Genomic DNA, 20,624 nt, shown 5'->3' on the forward strand with positions numbered 1-20,624 from the left:
TAGTACCAGAACTAAAACTATATTATAAAGCAGCAGTCATCAAAACCATTTTATACTGGCTAAGAATTAGAGTGGTGGATCAGTGAAATAGATTAAATATATATAACACAATAATTGATGACTATAGTAATCTAGCATTTGATAAATCTTTAAACTCCAGCTTCTTGGATAAAAACTCCATATTTCACAAAAATTGCTGGGAAAACTGGAAAATAATGTCCAAAACTCAGCATAGATCTACATCTCATACCCCACACCAAAAATAAAGTCAAAATGGGTACATGATTTGACCATACAGAATGATACCATAAGCAAATTAGGAGAGCAAGGGATAATTATCAGATCGTTATAGAAGGAAGAGATTTATGACCAAAGAAGAACTAGAGAACATTATGAAATGCAATATGGACAACTTTGATTACATTAAATTAAAAAGTTTTTGCACAAACAAAACCAGCACAAACAGCTTAAAAGGGAATTATAAAATGGAGAAAAATTTTTATAGCTAGTGTTTCCGATAAAGATCTTGTTTTTAAAATATATAAAGAACTGTCTCATTTATAATAACTTGTCCTTCTTAGTTGCAGTTTCCTTTGTCTTCTGATTTTATTTACAGTGAGAATGTTGAGTTTTAGTTCACTAGCAATTCCTCCTCCTGTTTCTTTGGAACTAGATAAGGACCTCACATATATCAGTAGCTAAATAAATATTTTCAGATGGCCACCTCTGTGATTCTCAGCTGTTTCTTTTTTGTTAATTTGCTACCTGATAATGGTTGTGAGTGGGGATGGTAATGGGTGTAGCTACAGAAGCAAAAAGAGACTTTTTAGAATTGAAGACTTTTATTAGTAGTTCTGTTGTTTTTTTTTTTCTTCCAGCATTACTGTGGCCAAAAGATTCATTGACAAATTGCCAATTTCCTAATGATGAATCTTTCCATGCTTAGCTAGGTTGGTCCTGGGAAAGCACAATTCTTTTGCTGAGATGGACTTAAAAAGCTTTTCCATCTGGATAGTTATCTCATGCTTTAACCCATTGCCCATTTCAGTTTCATGTTGAAGGATTAAAGTAGGACTTTGTGAAAACTGGATTGATTTAAAAATAAATTTCATTTAATGAGATATGTACTATATTTTGCTCTTATGTGGAAGCTTATAATCATAATGATGTGAAAGCAAAACCTGTGGATAAGATTCATAGGGAAAAACATTATTGAAGAAATAAAAAAACTAAGCATTTGTCTTAGTTATGATATTCTTTAATACTCTAGGGTTAATCACCTGGCATTCTGTGGTCTTGTTTGATCCATTTGTGTTTTATCAGGGAAAATGTCACCTTAGAGAAATCTTTTTTCTGGGATAGTCGAGGAACTGATTTAAAGATTTTGTCAAGGAACTAATTTAAAGATTTTGACAGTGTAATTGTCTCCTTAGGTGAAGCCTAGAATTATGTTGGTGGTTATTAGTTAGTGAACCACAATTAGACTTTTTCAAAATTTAGAATTTATTTACTAAGGTTGTTATAGCTCTCTAAACTTGAGACTTTGCAGTATTTTGTGTTTTTGCTTTTATTTACCAATTGGAACTTGAATTTTCTGTCTTTTAAGAATACCAACAGAAACTGTTATCTCTACTGAGTAGCAGCTTGGCAAAATAGTACAATGTTAAGAAGGTTTAAGGCCTATGTTTAGGAAATCGTGGCACCAATGTCAGAATAATTTATTGGTTATGATAGACTTGTTTAGTAGTTAGTGTTTCAGATTCTTTAGAAAATTATGAACTTATTTTTAAAGATTGTTAGATAAATCTAAACTATCAAGCAAAAAAAAAATCTGGAATTTTTTTCTTTGAGTTGAATTTTATTTTTATTTTTCCAGTGACCTTAATCTCCTACTCTTAACAGTTTTTCCCCCTCAAAGGTGACTATACAATAAATAATGAATTACATTATTTTTTGCCTCTTAAAATGAAATGCAACAACAACAACAAAATACTAGGGGGGGAAGGGATGACATACAATGGAGTTGTTTTTGCATAACTTTTTTGTATTACTTCACATGTGGTTTCTTAATGAGTGTTGAGGGTTGAGAATAAGGGAGAGAATCTGAAACTCTAAAATTTTAAAAACAAATGTAAAAATTGTTTTAAATGTAACTGGAGGAAAAAATTAATTTAACAATCAAAAAAATTGACCTGTAGATTTTTTTTTTTGCTAAAAGCACCTGAAAGTAAATTAGTTTTATATAGAGCAAAAATATTCTAAATCCAAGAGTTCCTTATATTGCGTCTTTAAAATAAGTTCTTTGGTATGCTACTGTGAGCAATTTATATCGTACTTTGTTATACAAATGAGTTTGTATGTTTTATTGTAATAGAGACTTGTCCAATTGAATGAATCTTTTCTTCCCCCACCCTTATTATTTCTTTGTGATGCTGGAGCAGTTCTCAAGTGCTTTTCTCAAAACTTACTTTATTCTTGTTTTTTACCAACTTTGGTTATGGCATTGAAATCATAGCAGAAGGTGCTTTTTTTAACTTTTAATTTCACATGTACATTTTATTTAGATGTAGCATGTAATATCATTTCCACAGACGTTTATTGGATTCCTGTTCTGTGTAAGATGCTATATTAGGCAATTGAAATGTAAAGAAAAATGAAGTAGAATTTGCCATAAAGAACTAACATAATATTAGTTCTAGTGTGGGGATGGGGACAAGAATGATGGTGGTGTGGTAGCGGTGATGACTGGCATTTATATAGTAAAGTGCTTTGTAGATATTTCATTTGATCCTCACAATAACCCTGGGAAGCTTTTGTTATCCCATATATACTGAGGCAACAATAGGTTAATTGACTTGCCCACAGGCATACAATTACTAAGTATTTGAGGTAGGATTTGAATTCATATCTTCCTCATTCTGGATCTACTGTGCCACAGAGATTGCCTCATGAAGAAGAAGATATCCAAACTGAATCTAGGGGAAAAAAATTAAGATTTGGAGAATCAGAAATAAGGAACATGAGTAGGGGGGCTCATAGAAATATATGGAAACAAGAGACTGGAACATTAGTAGTTTGTTTTGATGTTAATGAATCATGATGTGATATGGCTAGTGTTATGAAATAAGAATGGAAAGGTAGAAAGGAGAAAAATGATGTAAGACTTTAAATGCCAGACTGAGGAGGAGTTTTATTCCAAAGATACTAGGAAAACATTGAAGGTTTATCAGCAAAGGAACAAGAACAGTGCTGTGTATCTTAAGAAGATTGCTTTAGCAGCTTGGTAGAATGTGGATTTGAAGTGTAAGAAACCCAACACAAGTCAGTCAGGAGGCTGTTAGAATAATGTGGGTGAAATTGCTCCAAGGCCTTGAGCCAAGAGAATGTTAATATTGAGAAGGGGAATGGTTACAAAACATAACAGACAAGACTTGATAGATTTAGAGGTAAAATGGAGGAGAAAATAGAGTCAAAGATGACTGGAATTTTGAATTGGAGTGATTGGGAGAATTTTTGTAGAGTTCGTAATGGGAAAGTTTGGAGAGGAATCATGTTTAGATTTAGGACATAGAGTTTGAGCAGTGAATGGTTGGGTATCATTGACACTTGGTGTTGTAGGACTGCAGTTCTGGAGGTAACTCCCAAGACCTATGTATTTAAAGGGTAGTTTATCTGTGCTTTTAAATTAAGTCATGGAATGGGATGAGAGTATGGAGGGGAGAAGAAAGCTCCATCCAGAGTTTTGCTTTGAAGAGTGAAGGATTGTGTTTGGGTGAGGAAAAGGAAGTGGGCTATGGAGATAAAACACTCATAATTATTAAGTGGAAGATCGAAGATGAACCAGCACAGGAAATTGCATCTTCGTAATCAGAAAGACAGAGGGAAACTTGAGACACAGAAGCTAAAGGAAGAGTCAATTTTGTTTAAAACTGCTGAGATCATTGGTAATATATCAATTACTGTATTGATTAGATGTTTGTGGATAGAATTAAAGTCTTGGGAATTGAATTTGACAGGAGTTAACGCTTTATAAATTATTGAAGTCTTCAGGTATGAGGACAGGATTTAATAGGCGAAAGGAAAAATTAACAGAATAATGAACTAAGAAAAAGAAAGGTAGTACAGTAATCGAGAGTCAGTAGATGACATCAAGGATCTCATACAATGATACAGAGAAATCAGATGAATGTTAAAGGATGAGAGATGCTATTTAGTGGTAAAGAGACTGAATCTGGAAGAGTTTTAATAGAAATTAAAGAATATTCTGGTCTGGTAACTTTCTCTGAGTTTCTCAGGGTTGTTCATTTTAATATAAACAAACTACTTATCTCTGCTTAAAGTAAAGCTTCGCCTCCAAGTAGTAATAGAAACAAGGCGTAAGTCTTTTCTTTTTAAACAAAACACAGCCAATTTTCTGATGCATCATTGAGTTTTCATCTATAGCTTTAAATAGTATTTTTTAATAAATATGGATGAACAGCAAATTTTCTGACATAAGTTCTAGAATCAGATATTTAAAATATGCGAGAAGAAACTGTAATTTGTATTTTAAATGTTTGATTTTCCAATAGGATAGTATCTTGATAACAACTTACATTTTGTTACCCAAACATATTTGACTATTTGACTTGGTTTAATCTCCATATTTGTCCTGGACAAATTATACCTTAACGAACAAAAGTATTGTGGGGTTTGATTTAATTTGTAATAATTGCTACAATCAAGTATAAGAATCCTATAATTCTTATTCTTCTTGCTTGAAGGCATTTTAACAATAAGCTTTGATTTTTAAAATTTTAGATTATATTGGTTTTTATTAGTCATTCTTATGGGAGAGAAGTTTATGTGGTGATTAGAACTAATACTTTAAACTTGATTACATATTATCTTATCAGTTCACCAAAATATAATTACCTGTTATAATAGCAAAATAAAATAATTTCAAAGAGGAAAATTTAATTTCCTTTCTTGTTAATTTGAGCAATACTGATTAAAATACTTGAAATTTTAATCAAATACATTGTATCATGAAGATGAAATTAAAACATTTTAAAGTTTTGATATGCATTTTGGGTATCTTTGAACAGGTTTTTTTCCCCTACAGATGATTTTTAATATATTGAAACACTTTCTCTGTAATTCCTACAAATATCCAGAATATAGCTGATTTGTCTATAGATAAGAACCAAGAAAAATTAAAGTAGTCCTTGGAACAGCCGACATGGATGCCATTAAGTTCACAACAGTAAGAAGCAACAAACCCACATGATGGGAAGAGACAGAAAAGCTATAAAAAGTAGATTCCAGAACTTTTAAAACTTAATACCATAGAGTTATTTAGGGTGGAACAAAGTACCCCTTAGTGATCCCTCTCAAGGACGTCACTCTGGCTTAGCGTAGCATAGCATCAAGTAATGACAAACCTGTATCATCATTAAAGGTTCCATTGACATGGTTCTCTAATATTTTAAAAAAATCTTTGTATTAATGTGATTACTTCAGAGTAGTTGATGTTTGCAATCATATTTTTAGTGCATGCTACTTCATAAGTTGTTGTCAGTCCTCAACCCCCCCCCCCCCAAAAAAAAAAAAAAAAGACATCACTTGATGTCTAGTATTTTGGTAATGACTTCTACAAACTTTGTTAACTTGTTTTCTGGACAGTAGCATATAATCTGACTCTGGTACCATGACCAAGCTTAAAGACTCCAACTTCAGTCATATGGAGGTAAAATTGTGCTGGGAACTCAATACCAAACTAAGGTATCAAAATAGGACTTCATTTGATGCATCTAGTAAAATAGTTCTTTGTTCTGAGTTACTGTTACAGATAAAAATACATATGCATTCCACTTCAGAAAATTTTCTTTCTAAAAATTGAAAACATTTTTAAAAAGAGTTGTTGCCTAAAGGCATTATATGCATATTATATATAAACATTAGTTTTTGTATTTAGAGGTGTAGCACTTAACTTTCTGGGAAATCTAGGATTAGGGTATCAGATATAGAGGTATGTCATAGTCATAGAGATATTACTATAACTAGTTCAAGTGTATATATCCCAGTTTAATCTTGAGCAGTGTGGGAGTGGCTAAATATCCCCGTTTTGATGTCATAGGATCAGATCCAATTTACAGGTATACTGCTTGCTGCCACTGTGGCCTTGGACTAGTTATATAGCCTCTTTCCAGACTATGAAACATGAAGATTAAAAGAGAGGATCATTAATGCCTCCTCCATCTCTAAATCCTATGATCCTAACAACGTTATTTATTCCTCCTCAGAGGCATAGTAATCATCCCTTTCTAGTTTTCTAAATCACAAATGATTTACATTACCACAAACATTGTTATAAAAGGAAATATAAAGCTCCATATGAATAGCCTACATGAGATGTTACCCTGTGAAAACCTCCAAATAAGGACATTTATTTTCCAGTTAGTCTTTATCCTTTTAATACTTCATATTGACATGGAAGGGATCCAGTATGGTAGTATACTGCTGTGGGTTTTCAGTTTTACATAAAAATTTTTGAAACTACAATCTTTTTGTTTTAAATAACTCTTTCCTTATTCAATAGAATATAAAGACATTTTGATATATTTAACAAAATGCTAAATTAGTGGAGGTACAGACTGTTGGAGAATACATCCTAGGGCAGGAGATTGCTGGGAAATAAAAAAAAAAGGCTTATCTTTTTGGCAAAAAGAACTTGGATTTTATGTATAAAAGAGAAGACATGATAATACAAAGAATGGAAATAGAGGGTTTGGCAGAGAATAATAGACTATAAAAGGAACAATAATTCTGTTATGAAATTATTCTGTTTAGCTGCTATCATCTAGCTGCCACAAACTTTTGTTCCCTATCTCTCTACCTACCACTTCTCATACCCCTCCTTGAATCTCTTTTGTTAGTCCTGTGTTGCTGAAAATAAGATTATATTCATATTCTTCATATAACATTTCAAAACTTATAAAAGGGTTTGTAAATATTATCTCATCTGATCGTCAAAACAACTCTGGGAGGTAAGTGTTGGTTTTATCCTAATTTTACATATGAGGAAACTGAGAGAAGGTAAGTGACTTGCCCAGGATCACACAGCTAGTAAATCTTTGAGGAAAGAGTTGAATTCAGTATTTCCTAACTTCAGGTAACGACCTTTACTATGCCACTTAGCTTATCTCTCTCTTAGGATACTCTTTTTGAATGACATTCTTCCCAATAATCTAAGACTTGTTCTTATTCTTAAGAGAAGTAGTAGATTTGTTTCTTTCCAGAATAGTAATGTGTTTTATCTTCTTTTTATTGAGTTAGAGAAAGAATGAATATGGCTTGCTATTTTCATCTATTGTTACTGTTTTCTTTCTCATGGTTTTTCCCTTTTGTTTTAAGTTTTCTTTCAAAACATGACTATATGAAAATATTAAGATGATTGTACATATATGATATATCAGATTGTTTGCTGTCTTGGGGAGGTGAGACAAAAGAGAGGAAAATTTTGGAACTCAAAATCTTACAAAAGTGAGTGTTGAAAACTATCTTTACATGTAATTGTATAAAATAAAATACTGTTAAGTTAGGAGGAGGGAAGAGAATGAGTATGTCTGAGAAATAACTTAAAAGAGGGATGAATCTGGTCTTAAATTTAAATTTGATTGTCTTGTTACAGATATTTTCCTTAATCTTGAAAATTTCCAAATATAAAAACCTAAATTTCCCCGTGTATTGTCTATTAGCTTTGTTGAGTTGTTTATAATCTTCAACTCTTCATGATTCCATTTAGGATTTTCTTGGAAAAGATACTGGAGTAGTTTACCATTTTATAATTGAGAAAATGAAGTAAGTGACTTATCCAGGGTCACATAGCTTATTAAGTCTTAGAGGCCAGATTTGAGCTCAGGAAGATGAGTCTTCCCAGTTCTAGGACTGACACTATCCACTGCACCACCTGGAAAATATTATCTGGGCATTTCCTCTTCCTCTTCCCATTTCCCTCTTCCTTGTTCACAGAGAGGGCAGACTGCTATTTTTCACTGGCAGCATGCCCACCTTCAGATTCCTCATGAAGCCTGAATACACAAAGTTCAACTATAACCAATCAGATATGTCAAGATCACAAACCAAAAGACAGTGCAGAGCAATGACAAATCTGTGCTCACTATTGATTATGAAAGCAAAAAGACAGATCATATGGATTCAGAAAATTTAGGTTGCCTTTCATTTACAACAAATCTTACTATGGGCTAGATACTTAGAATGTGTCTTCTAAGAACTATAGTCATTGTAGAAAGAACACTAGTCTAGGTGCTAGACTGGGATTGAAGAAAATGAGTATCTTGCTTTGCACATTTTTATGTTAAGTAAAACCTTAGACGACAAAAATAAGTGTGTATGACATCCTTTTAAGAGTTTTTCTAAACAGCACAACTTTGAAACTCTGATAGATCTACATTTAAAAGGAGCTATTGATTTTTTATATTCATACATATGCTTATTAATTAATCATGTGATATCAGCAAGCATGTATTTTTTTTAAAAACATATGCACTAAGTACCAAAAAAACCCCTTAAGACTCATTCTAACCAGTAAGTTCCTCCCAGTTTTCCCCACACCCAGTCTAAAATAGCTATTTAAATGTGAATCAAGGCAAAAATATACTTTAAGAATGAAATGAAGTAGGAGCATCTAGGTGGTTCAGTGGATAGAGCACCAGCCCTGAAGTCAGGAGGACCTAAGTTCATATTTGGTCTCACTTAACACTTCCTAGCTGTGTGACCCTGGGCAAGTCACTTAATCCCAATTGCTGCAGCAAAAAAAAAAAAAAAAAAAAAGATAAAGTAACAAAGCCTTATACTAGCTCCTTTTACTGCTTAAGTCTTTGTTTTCCTATCTAGAATGAAAGGCTAGGCATTTAAGTCATTAGAAATAAATAAAATAACTATTATTAGTAGTTAGCATAGTGTTTGGTTACTATAGCAGTTTTGAAAAATTGGGTTTTTTTTAAAGACATGACTTGAAACACAAATTTGTTAATCAACAATATCTTTCTTACTTTCTTATTGCTTTTCTCCTTTCTTCCAATCCTAGTCCAAAGGTGACTTGAAACAGCTAGTGTATAAACACTGAAATTATTAGGACAGAAAGGTCTCACTCTATGCCAAGTATCCACTATCTACCCTGAACTGTGAGCCATCATTTATTCTACAACTAGTAACTCATTTTTATGCTGCTGTAGCAGAATTCAGCTTCTCAGTATTTGTGGATGTGATCAGGGAATAGAAGGGATCTTAGCTATCTTGAAAACTTAACTACCCAGAAGAGTTTAATTCCAGATACAAAAAAGTTTTTTTTTTTTTTTTACTATTTTAAAAAATCTTGTTTGCTAATTATTTTTGACTTTGATTAACCATTTCTTAAAGCTGGCATTTCCATATTAATACATTTCTTTAAAAACAATTAACAGAGGGGCAACTTGATGGCACAGTGAATGGAGAGCTGACTCTAGAGTCAAGAAAACCGGAGTTCAAATGTGACCTCAGACTTGTTATACTTTCTAAATGTGTTTAACAAAAAACCCAACCATTCGACTGGTAAGAATTACCAAAATGGCAACTCTCTTAGAAAAGCTTCTTTTATTTCAAGGTGAAAATATGGAAAATTTGTAGGGATACTTCCTACTCACGTAAATATCAAACCATTATTGAAAAATGCCAGTATCCAATCTGAGGTACTACTATATACCTCTCAGATTGGTTAAGATGACAGGAAAAGATAAGGACGAATGTTGGAGGGGATGTGGGAAGACTGGGACACTAATACATTGTTGGTGGAATTGTGAACAGATTCAACCATTCTGGAGAACAATTGGAATTATGCCAAACAGCCATCAAATTATGCATACCCTTTGACCCAGCAGTGTTACTACTGGGCTTATATCCCAGAGAGATCTTAAAGGAGGGGAAAGGACCCACATGTGCAAAAATGTTTGTGGCAGCCCTCTTTGTAGTAGCAAGAAACTGAAAACTGAATGGATGCCCATCAGTTGGAGAATGGCTGAATAAGTTATGGTATATGAATGTTATAGAATATTATTATTCTATAAGAAATAACTCATCAGTAGGATAATTTCAGAAAGGCCTGGAGAGACTTACATGAACTGATGCTAAGTGAAGTGAGCAGAACCAAGAGCTCATTGTACATGGTAACAACAAGATTATACAGTGATCAATTCTGATGGATGTGGCTCTCTTCAATAATGAGATGATTCAGGCCAGTTTCAGTAGTCTTGAATGATGAAGAAAGCCATCCACATGCAGAGAGAGAACTGTGAGAACAAAGTGTGGATCACAACATAGTATTTTCAATTTTTGTTATGGTCTGCTTGCATTTTGTCTTCTTTCTCATGATAATTGTAGAAATATGTATAAGAGAATTGCACATATTTAACATATATTGGATTAGTTGCCATCCGGGCAGGAAGGGAGGGAGGGTTGGGGAAAGGGGGGAAATTTTGAAACACAAGATTTTGCAAGGATCAATGTTGAAAATTATCCATGCATATGTTTTGAATATAAAAAGCTCTAATAAAAATAAGTAAATAAGCAAGCAAAAATCAAAAAAAAGAAAAAAGGAAGGAAGAAAGATAGATGTCAGTATTTTAGCTACTTTATTCTGGCTGTCTTGCCCTAAATTGATGCAAATGAAAATTCACAACAACTCTTTCTTCCACAGCAAGAGTACACAATCTATTTACTTATACCATAAACTTTTTTTTTATTAAAGCTTTTTATTTACAAAACATAAGCATTGGTTATTTTTCAACTTTTACTCTTGGAAAACTTTCTGTTCCAGATTTTTCCCTCTTTCCCCTACCCTCCCCCCCTAGATGGTAGGTAGTCCAATCCATGTTAAATATGTTAAAATATATGTTAAATCTAATATATGTATACATATTTATCCAATTATCTTGCTGCACAAGAAAAATCGGATCTAGAAAGAAAAAAACCTGAGAAGGTAAACAAAAATACAAGCAAACATCAACAGAAAGCATGAAAATGCTATGTTGTGGTCTATACTCAGTTCTCAGAAGCCTCTCTCTGGGTATAGATGTCTTTCTTCATCACTGAACAACTGGAACTGGTTTGAATCATCTCATTGTTAAAGAGAGCCATGTCCATCAGAATTGATCATTGTATAGTCTTCTTGTTGCTGTGTATAATGATCTCCTGTGTACCATAAACTTTGAATGAATTTTCAGAGCTCCAAGTGTGTTCAAGTATATGTTTAGGGGGTGGGGAAGGGAAAGGTATATTCTGTTAGGGAAGAGAAAGATAGGGGGAATGAAAACCAGTCTATAGTTCAATAGAAAGAGCCTGAAAGGACTGGGAAGCACAACACTTGACCATTTCTATTGAGAGTATCCAACAGTTACTTTGAAACAAAATTCCTTTTCTCTTTATTTTTAGGTTTAAATCAAATCAGTTTTTAAGATTGGAATACTTGAAGTAGACAAATGAGAAAGTAAATTTATTTCACAAATTTGGCAATGTATGTGATATGAATTCATTAGAATATGAATAACCCACAGTCCTATATCTTTGGCTATCAAAGAATTGGTTGTCTTTTCTACCTTCTCTGTTAGAAGATTTTGAAATGGATTGCGCATCCCTTATTCCAGTTTTAAATATGTGATAAATCATTATTCACCTTCTCCTACCATAATTGCAAAGGTTGCTTTTTAAATGGACAATCCATGTATTCCAAAAGGCCTCCTTGTAAAGTCAGTGGAGTGTTAATTCAGTTGTTTCATTAAGAAAATTCCAAATGTTATGCTGTTAATATGTAGATACTCTGTGAATATATTGAACGTGAGCCTGAATAAGTGCCTGTCAGGATGGGCAAGCCTGCATGGGTTCTGTAAATCACTGCAGGAACATGCAGACTGATTTGATCACAAATTTTTTGAGTAATGCCATTATAGTATAAGAGACATTTTGTCCTTGGTTGGGGGATGGAGGAGGAGATTTGGTACTAACAAAAATGGAAATTGATAATAGTCCATGTAGCTTAAGTCCATTTATTATAAATATAAGTTATTATGGTGGAGTTTCTGAAGTCACTAAAAACTTCATCAAATTAGTGTCAAGTATTTAAAAGAAGCTATTTAAGCTTAATCTAAATGAAAATAGCAAACTTTTGATGTCATTTTTGTTATAGTAATAAGACTTTAAAGAGCTAGATGGAATGTGTGCTGGTTTAAGTGAGTCAGGCATCTTAAAGAAAAAAATTGACTAGTGTAATGAACTTTCAGTATTAAATCTATTAGAGAGGAAGTGTGGAATAGTAGATAAGAGAGCCAGTATCAGGATCAGAATGTTTTGGGTTCGGCTGTGACCCTGGCCAAATCACTTGACCTCTTAGTGATACAAGCAATTCTTAACTTAGTTGCAGAAGAGATGTTGATATGAATTAGTAGAGAGTTCCCTGTTGGTGGCAGTTCCCTATACCAGCGAAATCACAGGTTCTCTTCACCCATTTCTAAATCTCCCCCTCCCCCAATATATTTAAGCCACTTTGCAAGACAGTCACTACTCTGGGACTTTATCAGGGCTTGGAGGACATTCAAGTTAGACTTGTCTGTCATCTGAAGATCAGGTTGAGTTTTAAGAGTTTCATTCTGATAGGATTAACTATCAGATGCTAGTTTTGTTTGTTTGGCTATAATCTTTCAAGCTTTCTACTAAGACATAGAATAATAACTGGGACCTCCATGACTGGCGAGTATATTCAGATGAAGGAAATTTCAGAACCTGCAATATTGAAGCAAGAGGCCAGATACTAAGTAAAAATGTGTCTTATACGATGTAGCTTGTTTTAAGCAAAAAAGCATTTTTAAGTTAAGTCCTATTTTTACAAATTAGCTAATTTCAAATGTGAAGAATGCTCAGTGTTTAAAGTAGCTTGTGAATCTTTTCAGAGAAAATAATCATTTTGTAAAGATAATCAACTTGAATTTTTATTATGCATTTATATTTTTATTATATAGATTCTTTTATAAAAGTGGAATTTGCTTTATAATGAGCTATATTAAAACTGTAAAACTATTTATTCTCTGAACTAATGCCATTTAAAATTTTTATTTTAATTATTTGTGTAGTATCCAGCTTCTTCCATTTCTTTATGGAATATGTAGGGTATAAACTCTTTTGCATAAAATCAATTATATACTCATGTAATAATGTTCTTAAGAGTTTAAAGACCATACTCACCTGATTTTCAGGGGTCCCCACAATTCAACCTGAGTCATCTATCCTAATATTTGTAGTTTCACATTCAACTTATGACATATTCTTACTTCTATATATCTTAGCTGCCTATTAGATTAGAAATTCCTTGACAGCCAAAGCTATTTTCTTCTTTTTATCTGTGCACATAATGTATGTCACATATATCAACATTAATTATATGGTAAGTAGATAAAATATTTTTGATTGTATATGCTAGAAAGAGATTTACTATTTACATGAAGATTGCCCTCTTCTGTGTAAAAATATTCACTTGGCTGATAAAGCCAAGTTGCTGTTGGCAGCCCTAGCACAATGCCTTGAACATAGTATGTGTTTAACACATTTTGATGTCTTCATTTGGTTAAATTGAATAAAATAATATAGGTAAGATTTTCTAGGATTAATTTATATTTAGTACAAATATTAATTGTGGTCCTGCTTCTTTATCAGTGTTATTTGGCCACAGCATAACTATAAAGACCTAGAGGCTAAAGAATTTACTTATTTGTGATTTATAAAATGTGAATTTGTTACTGTGAGGAAATTGCTGAGGGAGGGGAAAAAAGGTCCAATATTAAGTATTTTTGGACTAGACCATAATCTCATCTATCAGGAACCACTTTGATCTTTTTACCAATCTGAGTTGTAAAGATAACTGATTATGTTATTATTTATATGTAAATACTATTGTATAAGTTATCTAAATACTACAGAGGAAACTGAATGAAGATGTTATAATACTAATCCGATATATATATATGTATGTATGTATGTATGTATGTATATATATATATATATACACACATACATACATATATCGGATATTATACTCACAAGTTCTATTATTTTCTCTATTTTACACATAAGGAAACTGAGGCAGCAAGGCTTAAATCTTCTCTAAAGACATGTAGCTATAAGTGTCTGAGGCTAGGTTTGAGCTTGGATTATCCCTTTTCTAACATTTCTTCTATTGGCCCACCTAGATTCCTTTTAATGCCTTTTCCTATTTCTTGATTTATTTCTTAATTTTTGTTTTTTATTTTTTTACCAATTAATTTTATTTGTACAGGTAGATTGTTAATTTTGCTTCTGATTTTTTCTTTTAGCAATCTTTCTTTTCCACTTGTTTCTTCTATACCTCTCATTTCATTTATAATTTCACTGGCTCACCCTGAGCTGGTTATGTAGGTCTATATTGAATCCATGTTCTTAGTCAGTATTTTTTCCTTTGATTCCAGTCACTGTTCATCCTAGTGGTCTTTATCAGTTTGTATTGGTGTAGAAGAGAGCAGATCTATATTGTTTCCTTTTAAAGTTCCACTATCTTTTCCAGTCTTCTCATATACATAGTCACTCTTTGAGGGTAAGGACCATGTTTTTGCCTGCCTTTGTATAATCCAGCACAGTATATGACATGTAGAAAGTACTTACTAAATGCTTATCACTTCCTGATAAAAATGAGAAATAGGCAAAGAGTTTAAAAGAGCATCTTGTAATCGCACTTCTTCCTACTTTCACAAGCTTTGTGGGAAAAGACCACCCAAGAGTTAAGGTTATAGAGAAATTTTTTTTAAAAAATCAAGTAAAATCACTTTAAATCTGGTTGAAAAAGACAGGGGATAGAAGTTAAAGGGGAGTGTGGCTAGGTCATGTCTTTTGCTAGCTGCATTAATTAGGTCATAAGCCTCATTGTGACGCTTGCATATATATATAAGATTATGGAAACAATGGATTTGCTAATATCATACAAATATGGAGTTGTTTAAACCTGAATTTAAAGTAATGGGGCAAATAATTTAAATCTTTAATCTTGTTACTATTATATAGAGTTAAGCATTATTTATCTTGTTTGTTTCTTTTTCCCTATTGGCTATCTACCAGAAATTTGGAACTGGGCCAGAGATGTCTCCAAAACATAGCAGTTAAAATAATTTTGAATATTTAAATATAGTTTTGGCACCTATTTTGGAAAAATATTTGAAAAAATCATCCATATTTATGGATTTGAAGCTTCATTCAATCATGTGAGCTTCTAAATCTGATTTTCTATTTTGACTACATTTTAGTACCAAGGAAGAACTCCTGCCTTATATCTGAAACCGTATTAGAATCCCAAGTATATCAACAATTTTAAACAGCCTACCAAGAGACTTAAGGATCTAGTGACATGACAGACTATATGTTTCTTGTTATAAGATCAGTTTAGCTAAATTTAGACAGATGTATGACCAGGTTGACAGAATTTCTTTTAGCTTATGGCAAAACTAAATTTTAGATATATTGGGACATAGATTCGTGGAGCAATGAAATCACAGATCCTGTAGTATTGAAGTATCTAATGCCATAGACTTGGTAAATGAGATATTTCACTTAGACAAAGATATTTTCTCATTTCATTACATTTAGTTGTGATTTCATTAAGTGAACTTAAATATTTATGCTTGAATATTTCATAGTATAGTATATCCCAACTCTTTTATAACTTTAGTAGATGCTTTATTGAGTAGCCAAGGTAAAAACATTTATCACCTTTTGGCTGAATTTTAACTTAAAATTGCACTAAGACTTTTAGGATACCTTGTTATATACAAGACCAGTCCTTTGTCTTTAAATATTTTTAAATTACTTTCTTAGTGATTAGTGAAATAGTTTAAATTTATTAGCTCTAATTTCTATTATTAAAATAATCAGTCAATTCAGTTCTTCTCTCTCCCTTAGAATTTCACCCTAGAGAATTCTGTAGTGGAACTAAAAGAAATTTTAAGAAAGGCAGTTAATCAAATTTGGTTTTTTGCCTGATTTTGGACACATCCCGTGTTTGTCAGCCAGGAAACAAACATTTATTAAGTGTCTCCTATGCGCCAGGTCCTGTGCCATATTTTCTCAACTCTCAAGAAGTTGAGAGTCTAATGAGGGAGACAACATGCTATATGAGAAACTGGAGACAATTTTAGGAGAAGGCAGTGAAGTTAAAGAGGACAGAGAAATGCATATTTACAGAAGGTAGGGATTTAACTGGGATTTGAAAGAAGCTAGTCAAGCCAGAAGGTTGACATGAAGAAAAATTGGGAGTTCCCAACAGAAGAGATAAGTTAGTCCTAATGCCCACTGTTCAGAGAGTGTTCTAGTAGGAATTGGAAGTTTGCTGAAGTCCCTGTATCAGTATGTGAAGGGAAACCAAGTCTAAGAATGTTAGAATGGTGGAAAAGGAGATTCTGAAGGACTTTAAAAGCTAAATAGAATTTTTTATTTAGTCTGGGAGGTTAATAGGGTTCCACGGGGATTGATTGCATGAGGGGAAAGATGACTTTGGTCCTATATACTTTAGGAAGATCTTTCTAATAGCAAAGTGGAACACAGACTAGAGAGAGACTTTAAGTCAGGGAGATCAACTAGGACACCATTGGATCAATCCAGGTTTGAGGTAATGAAGACCAGACTGGCTTGATAACTTCAGGGGCTGATCCAAAAAATAGTGACTGATCTAAAGATAGACTGCAGTATTTGAGCCTGCAGGTGATAAGAAACTGCTGGGAATTTATTGAATATAGGAGTGACATGGTCAGAACTGCACTTAAAAAAAAAATTTACCTTGGTGGTTGAATAGCAGATAGACAGGAATAGTGAGAGACTTGTAACAGGCTGACCAGCTAGGAGGTTCTTGTAGTAGTCTAGGTATGAAGTGATGAGGTTTGCATCAGAAATGCCGCTCTGGTGGTATCAGAATCAGAAGAGAAAGTGGGGCATATTGAAAGCTGTTACAAAGGTAAAATTGAAAGATCTTGGCAAGACATTCAATTGGTAGAAGATACAAGATGATTAGGAGTTGAAGATAGGAATCCTCAGATTGGGAGGCTGGGGAAATGGTATTCTGTACAGTAATAGGGAAAGTAGGATGGGGAAGAGGGGAAGATTAAGGAGAAAGATAAGAAATTCTGTTTCAGATATATTGAGTTTAGGATGATTGCTGGACAACCATTTCAAGATAGCTAAAAGGTAGATGCTAGATACAAGTTTAGAGATCAGCAGAGAGATTAAATCAGCATAGTTAAGATGTGAGAATCATCAGCATAGGGAGCCAGTAAGACTGCCAAATAAAACAGCATGAAAGAAGAAGAGGGCCCAGGACAGAAGAACTTTGAGATACATTTCTATTTAGTGAACATAATTTAAATGAAAATCTGTCAAAAGAGCCTGAGAAGGAGTCATCAAATAAGTGGGAGGAGAACCAGGAGAGAAGTATCCCCCATAAACCTAGAGAAAAGAGAGTTTCAAGAAGAGAGTAATCAACTGTGTCAAAAGCTACAGAGAGGTAGAAAATGAAGATTGAAATAAAGATGATTGGATTTGACATTTAGATCATCATTGATAACGTGTTACGCCTAGCTAAGAAGGCAAGTCATAGTCAATGATGGCTTTTTGTTGATATGATCCTATTTTATAGTTAATGTAGTCAGATATTTAGCTAAATTTAGACCATAAACAATCAGATATTTTTACATTGGCGATTACGAATTTATATGTGATAAGATTAATGTCAGGGTTAGTGCTTAGTTTTATTAGCTTGCTTTATTATTTATTTTATTAAGCAAAATTCATTTGAATTACAAAAACGTACAAAAGAGTACAACGAATTTCTTTTGAATTATGATGCACAAAACAGGTATTGCATTTTCTTGTATAAGCTAAGTTTTGTCCCTTTTTTTGTACAGGTTTTCACTTGAGTGGCACAGTGACGGAACCTGCAATGCAATCGGAGCCAGAAACTGTTTGCAACGTAGCTATCAGCTTTGATCGTTGCAAGATTACCTCAGTGACCTGTAGCTGTGGAAACAAGGACATATTTTACTGTGCCCATGTTGTGGCACTTTCTTTATATCGCATCCGCAAGCCAGATCAGGTCAAACTGCATCTTCCCATTTCAGAGACTCTCTTTCAAATGAACAGAGACCAACTACAAAAATTTGTACAGTATTTGATTACAGTGCACCATACAGAGGTTTTGCCAACCGCTCAAAAATTAGCAGATGAAATTCTTTCCCAGAATTCAGAAATCAACCAAGTCCATGGTAAGTAGGGCTTTTGTTCCATAAAAATTTCATGTTTGATTTCCTCTTTATCCTTTCTAATTCTTCCATTCCTCCCTTCTTCCTTTCCTCCCTCCTTCTTTTCTTCTTTCCTCCCTTCCTCCTTTCCTCCCTTCCTCTTTTCCTCCCTTCCCTCCCTTTCTTCCTTTCCTCCTTTTCTCCTTTCTTCCTTTCCTTCCTTTCTTCCTCCTTCCCTGGCCCTGCCTCCCTCCCAATAGACTAGACAATTTGAGTTATAGATCTGTTTTGTTAATATATTCAATTATATTGTGATTATGGCACAGTAAAGCATTCCACTAGATATTCTTCTTATATTTTTCAGAATTTCCAGAATTATAATCCTAGACATTTTTTCCCCCTCCAAATGTCCCAATCACCTTTGTTCTAGTAAACAATTTGGTAGGTGATTTAATTCTTCCATTTTATGAACTATTACTAGAATCCATGAATTGTGCATAGCCTGACAGTATGCTCTGATTCCTTGCCCCCAAGTAAGATCAAAATTTTAAATTTTTTTTTTTAGTGAATCAGAACGATCTCCAAAAATTCTTGTGAAGAAAACTCTTTGTAAACTTCTAAGTGTGATATGTGTGAATTCTTATTATTATTGTCATTATGTTTAAGACTCAGTCTTTAAAATGTACATTATGCAGCTATGTCTCATTTAAAGAATTGACATGAAAATGATAAGCAGATAATTTCACCTTAAAAAGAATTCCTAACAAGTTTTCCTTTTGGATTTGTGTGTTTGTGAATATGAAACCTTTTCTTTACAATAAGTTGCTATGTGTTTTTCAGAAACATCTTTAGAATAAAATGAGGTAGTGAAGTACACATAGTGCAGTGTATTTATATAAGACTATTTAAACACATACATACACATATGTAGTTATCATTTAGGTACCAGAGTTAGATGTGATTGTGTTTTAATGAATATTCAATTTTCAGAAAACAATGATCTTCCACATCTTTAAGTACTATGTGATACTTTTGAAGTTCTTTATCAAAGAAGAACCTGACTTATCCTATGTAGACTCATACGTCTTTTACCTGCCATTGAATATTGTCTATTTTTATAAAGTGGTTATTAAAATAAAGTATTAATGCAAAGTCAGGATCTAGCAAGATTAATACCTAACATGTTAAAATGTTTTTCTGATTCTTGTTTGGCATTTAAGAACAATAATGACAAACAGCATTTCCACATAGTGCCTCAGAAAGAGATGTGGCAAAAAAGTACATTTTTGAGAACAGTTCTGTTGCCATCCTCATTCTGTAGCTAAAATATTACTCTTTGAAACATCAAGCTGGCTAAGAGTTTGCCTACAGAAGTAAGAGTTTTAAAAACTGGTCAATTTTATCTTCTTTTCCCATAGATTAGCTGTATGATCCCCTTCTGGGCCTCAGATTTCTTCATCTGTAAAATGAATTGTATTAGATATATTATCTAAAGTCATTTCTAGATCTAAGATTCTGTGCCTATTTTGTCACCTGCTAATTAAATTTTTTTAAAGTGGTGGTGGTAGTGGTAGTGGTGGTAGGAAAAAAAAAAGGATAGTTGATTTATTTGATTTTTTTATGCATTCATCTTCATATCCATATAATCTAAAATAGTGTTGTGTCTGAATGTATGCAAAATAATTATAACATAATACAAGGATATAGTAAAATGGAAAATATTAAATGTTTAGACAGAAGCTGAATTTAAATGAATATTCATACTATAAAAGAATACTAAGATATCTAAATTTTTGTATTTAGAAAAACTGTATTTACAATATCCATGTCATTGCTTGTTCTGTATTTTTCTTTAAAAAAAAAAAAACTGTTACAAATAGTTCTTATGTATCAAAATTTTTCTTTCCTTTTTCTTTTTAATGGCTTAATTTCTTTTCTCCATAGTGAAGAGTAGTGCTAAAACAGCAAAGTAAATTAGTATTTAAATTTTATGTGATAAATATTACTGTATTTCTTTTTTATTTAGTATTTTCTTTTTCCTTTACTTACATATAAAAACAGTTTTTAACATTCTTTTTAAAACTTTGAGTTTCAAATTCTCTTGCTTTCTTTTTCCCCCATTCCTCACTTCCCCTCATTAAGAAGGCAAGTAATTTGATATGTTACACATGTATAGTCCTCTTGCAGTTTCTAAAATCAAAAGGGGAGGGGGATGGTCGAAAGAAGGGGACATATTAAAGGTAATGTAGAAATTCACTTTCTACTCCAAATAACTTTTACGTGAGAACA

At 32.9% G+C, this 20,624-nt stretch overlaps 1 protein-coding gene across 1 annotated transcript in view; it reads left to right on the plus strand.

The window, feature by feature from the left end:
- The window catches only part of ZSWIM6 (zinc finger SWIM-type containing 6), a 194,602-nt gene that overhangs the window by 106,525 nt on the left and 67,453 nt on the right, over nucleotides 1-20,624 (plus strand). The window contains exon 2 of the mRNA XM_051991102.1: nucleotides 18,003-18,359. Coding sequence (XP_051847062.1) covers nucleotides 18,003-18,359 — 357 coding nt within the window. The remainder of the gene's footprint in view (nucleotides 1-18,002; nucleotides 18,360-20,624) is intronic.

Source organism: Antechinus flavipes, chromosome 1 (assembly GCF_016432865.1).
Source record: "Antechinus flavipes isolate AdamAnt ecotype Samford, QLD, Australia chromosome 1, AdamAnt_v2, whole genome shotgun sequence".
NCBI classification, from domain to species: domain Eukaryota; kingdom Metazoa; phylum Chordata; class Mammalia; order Dasyuromorphia; family Dasyuridae; genus Antechinus; species Antechinus flavipes.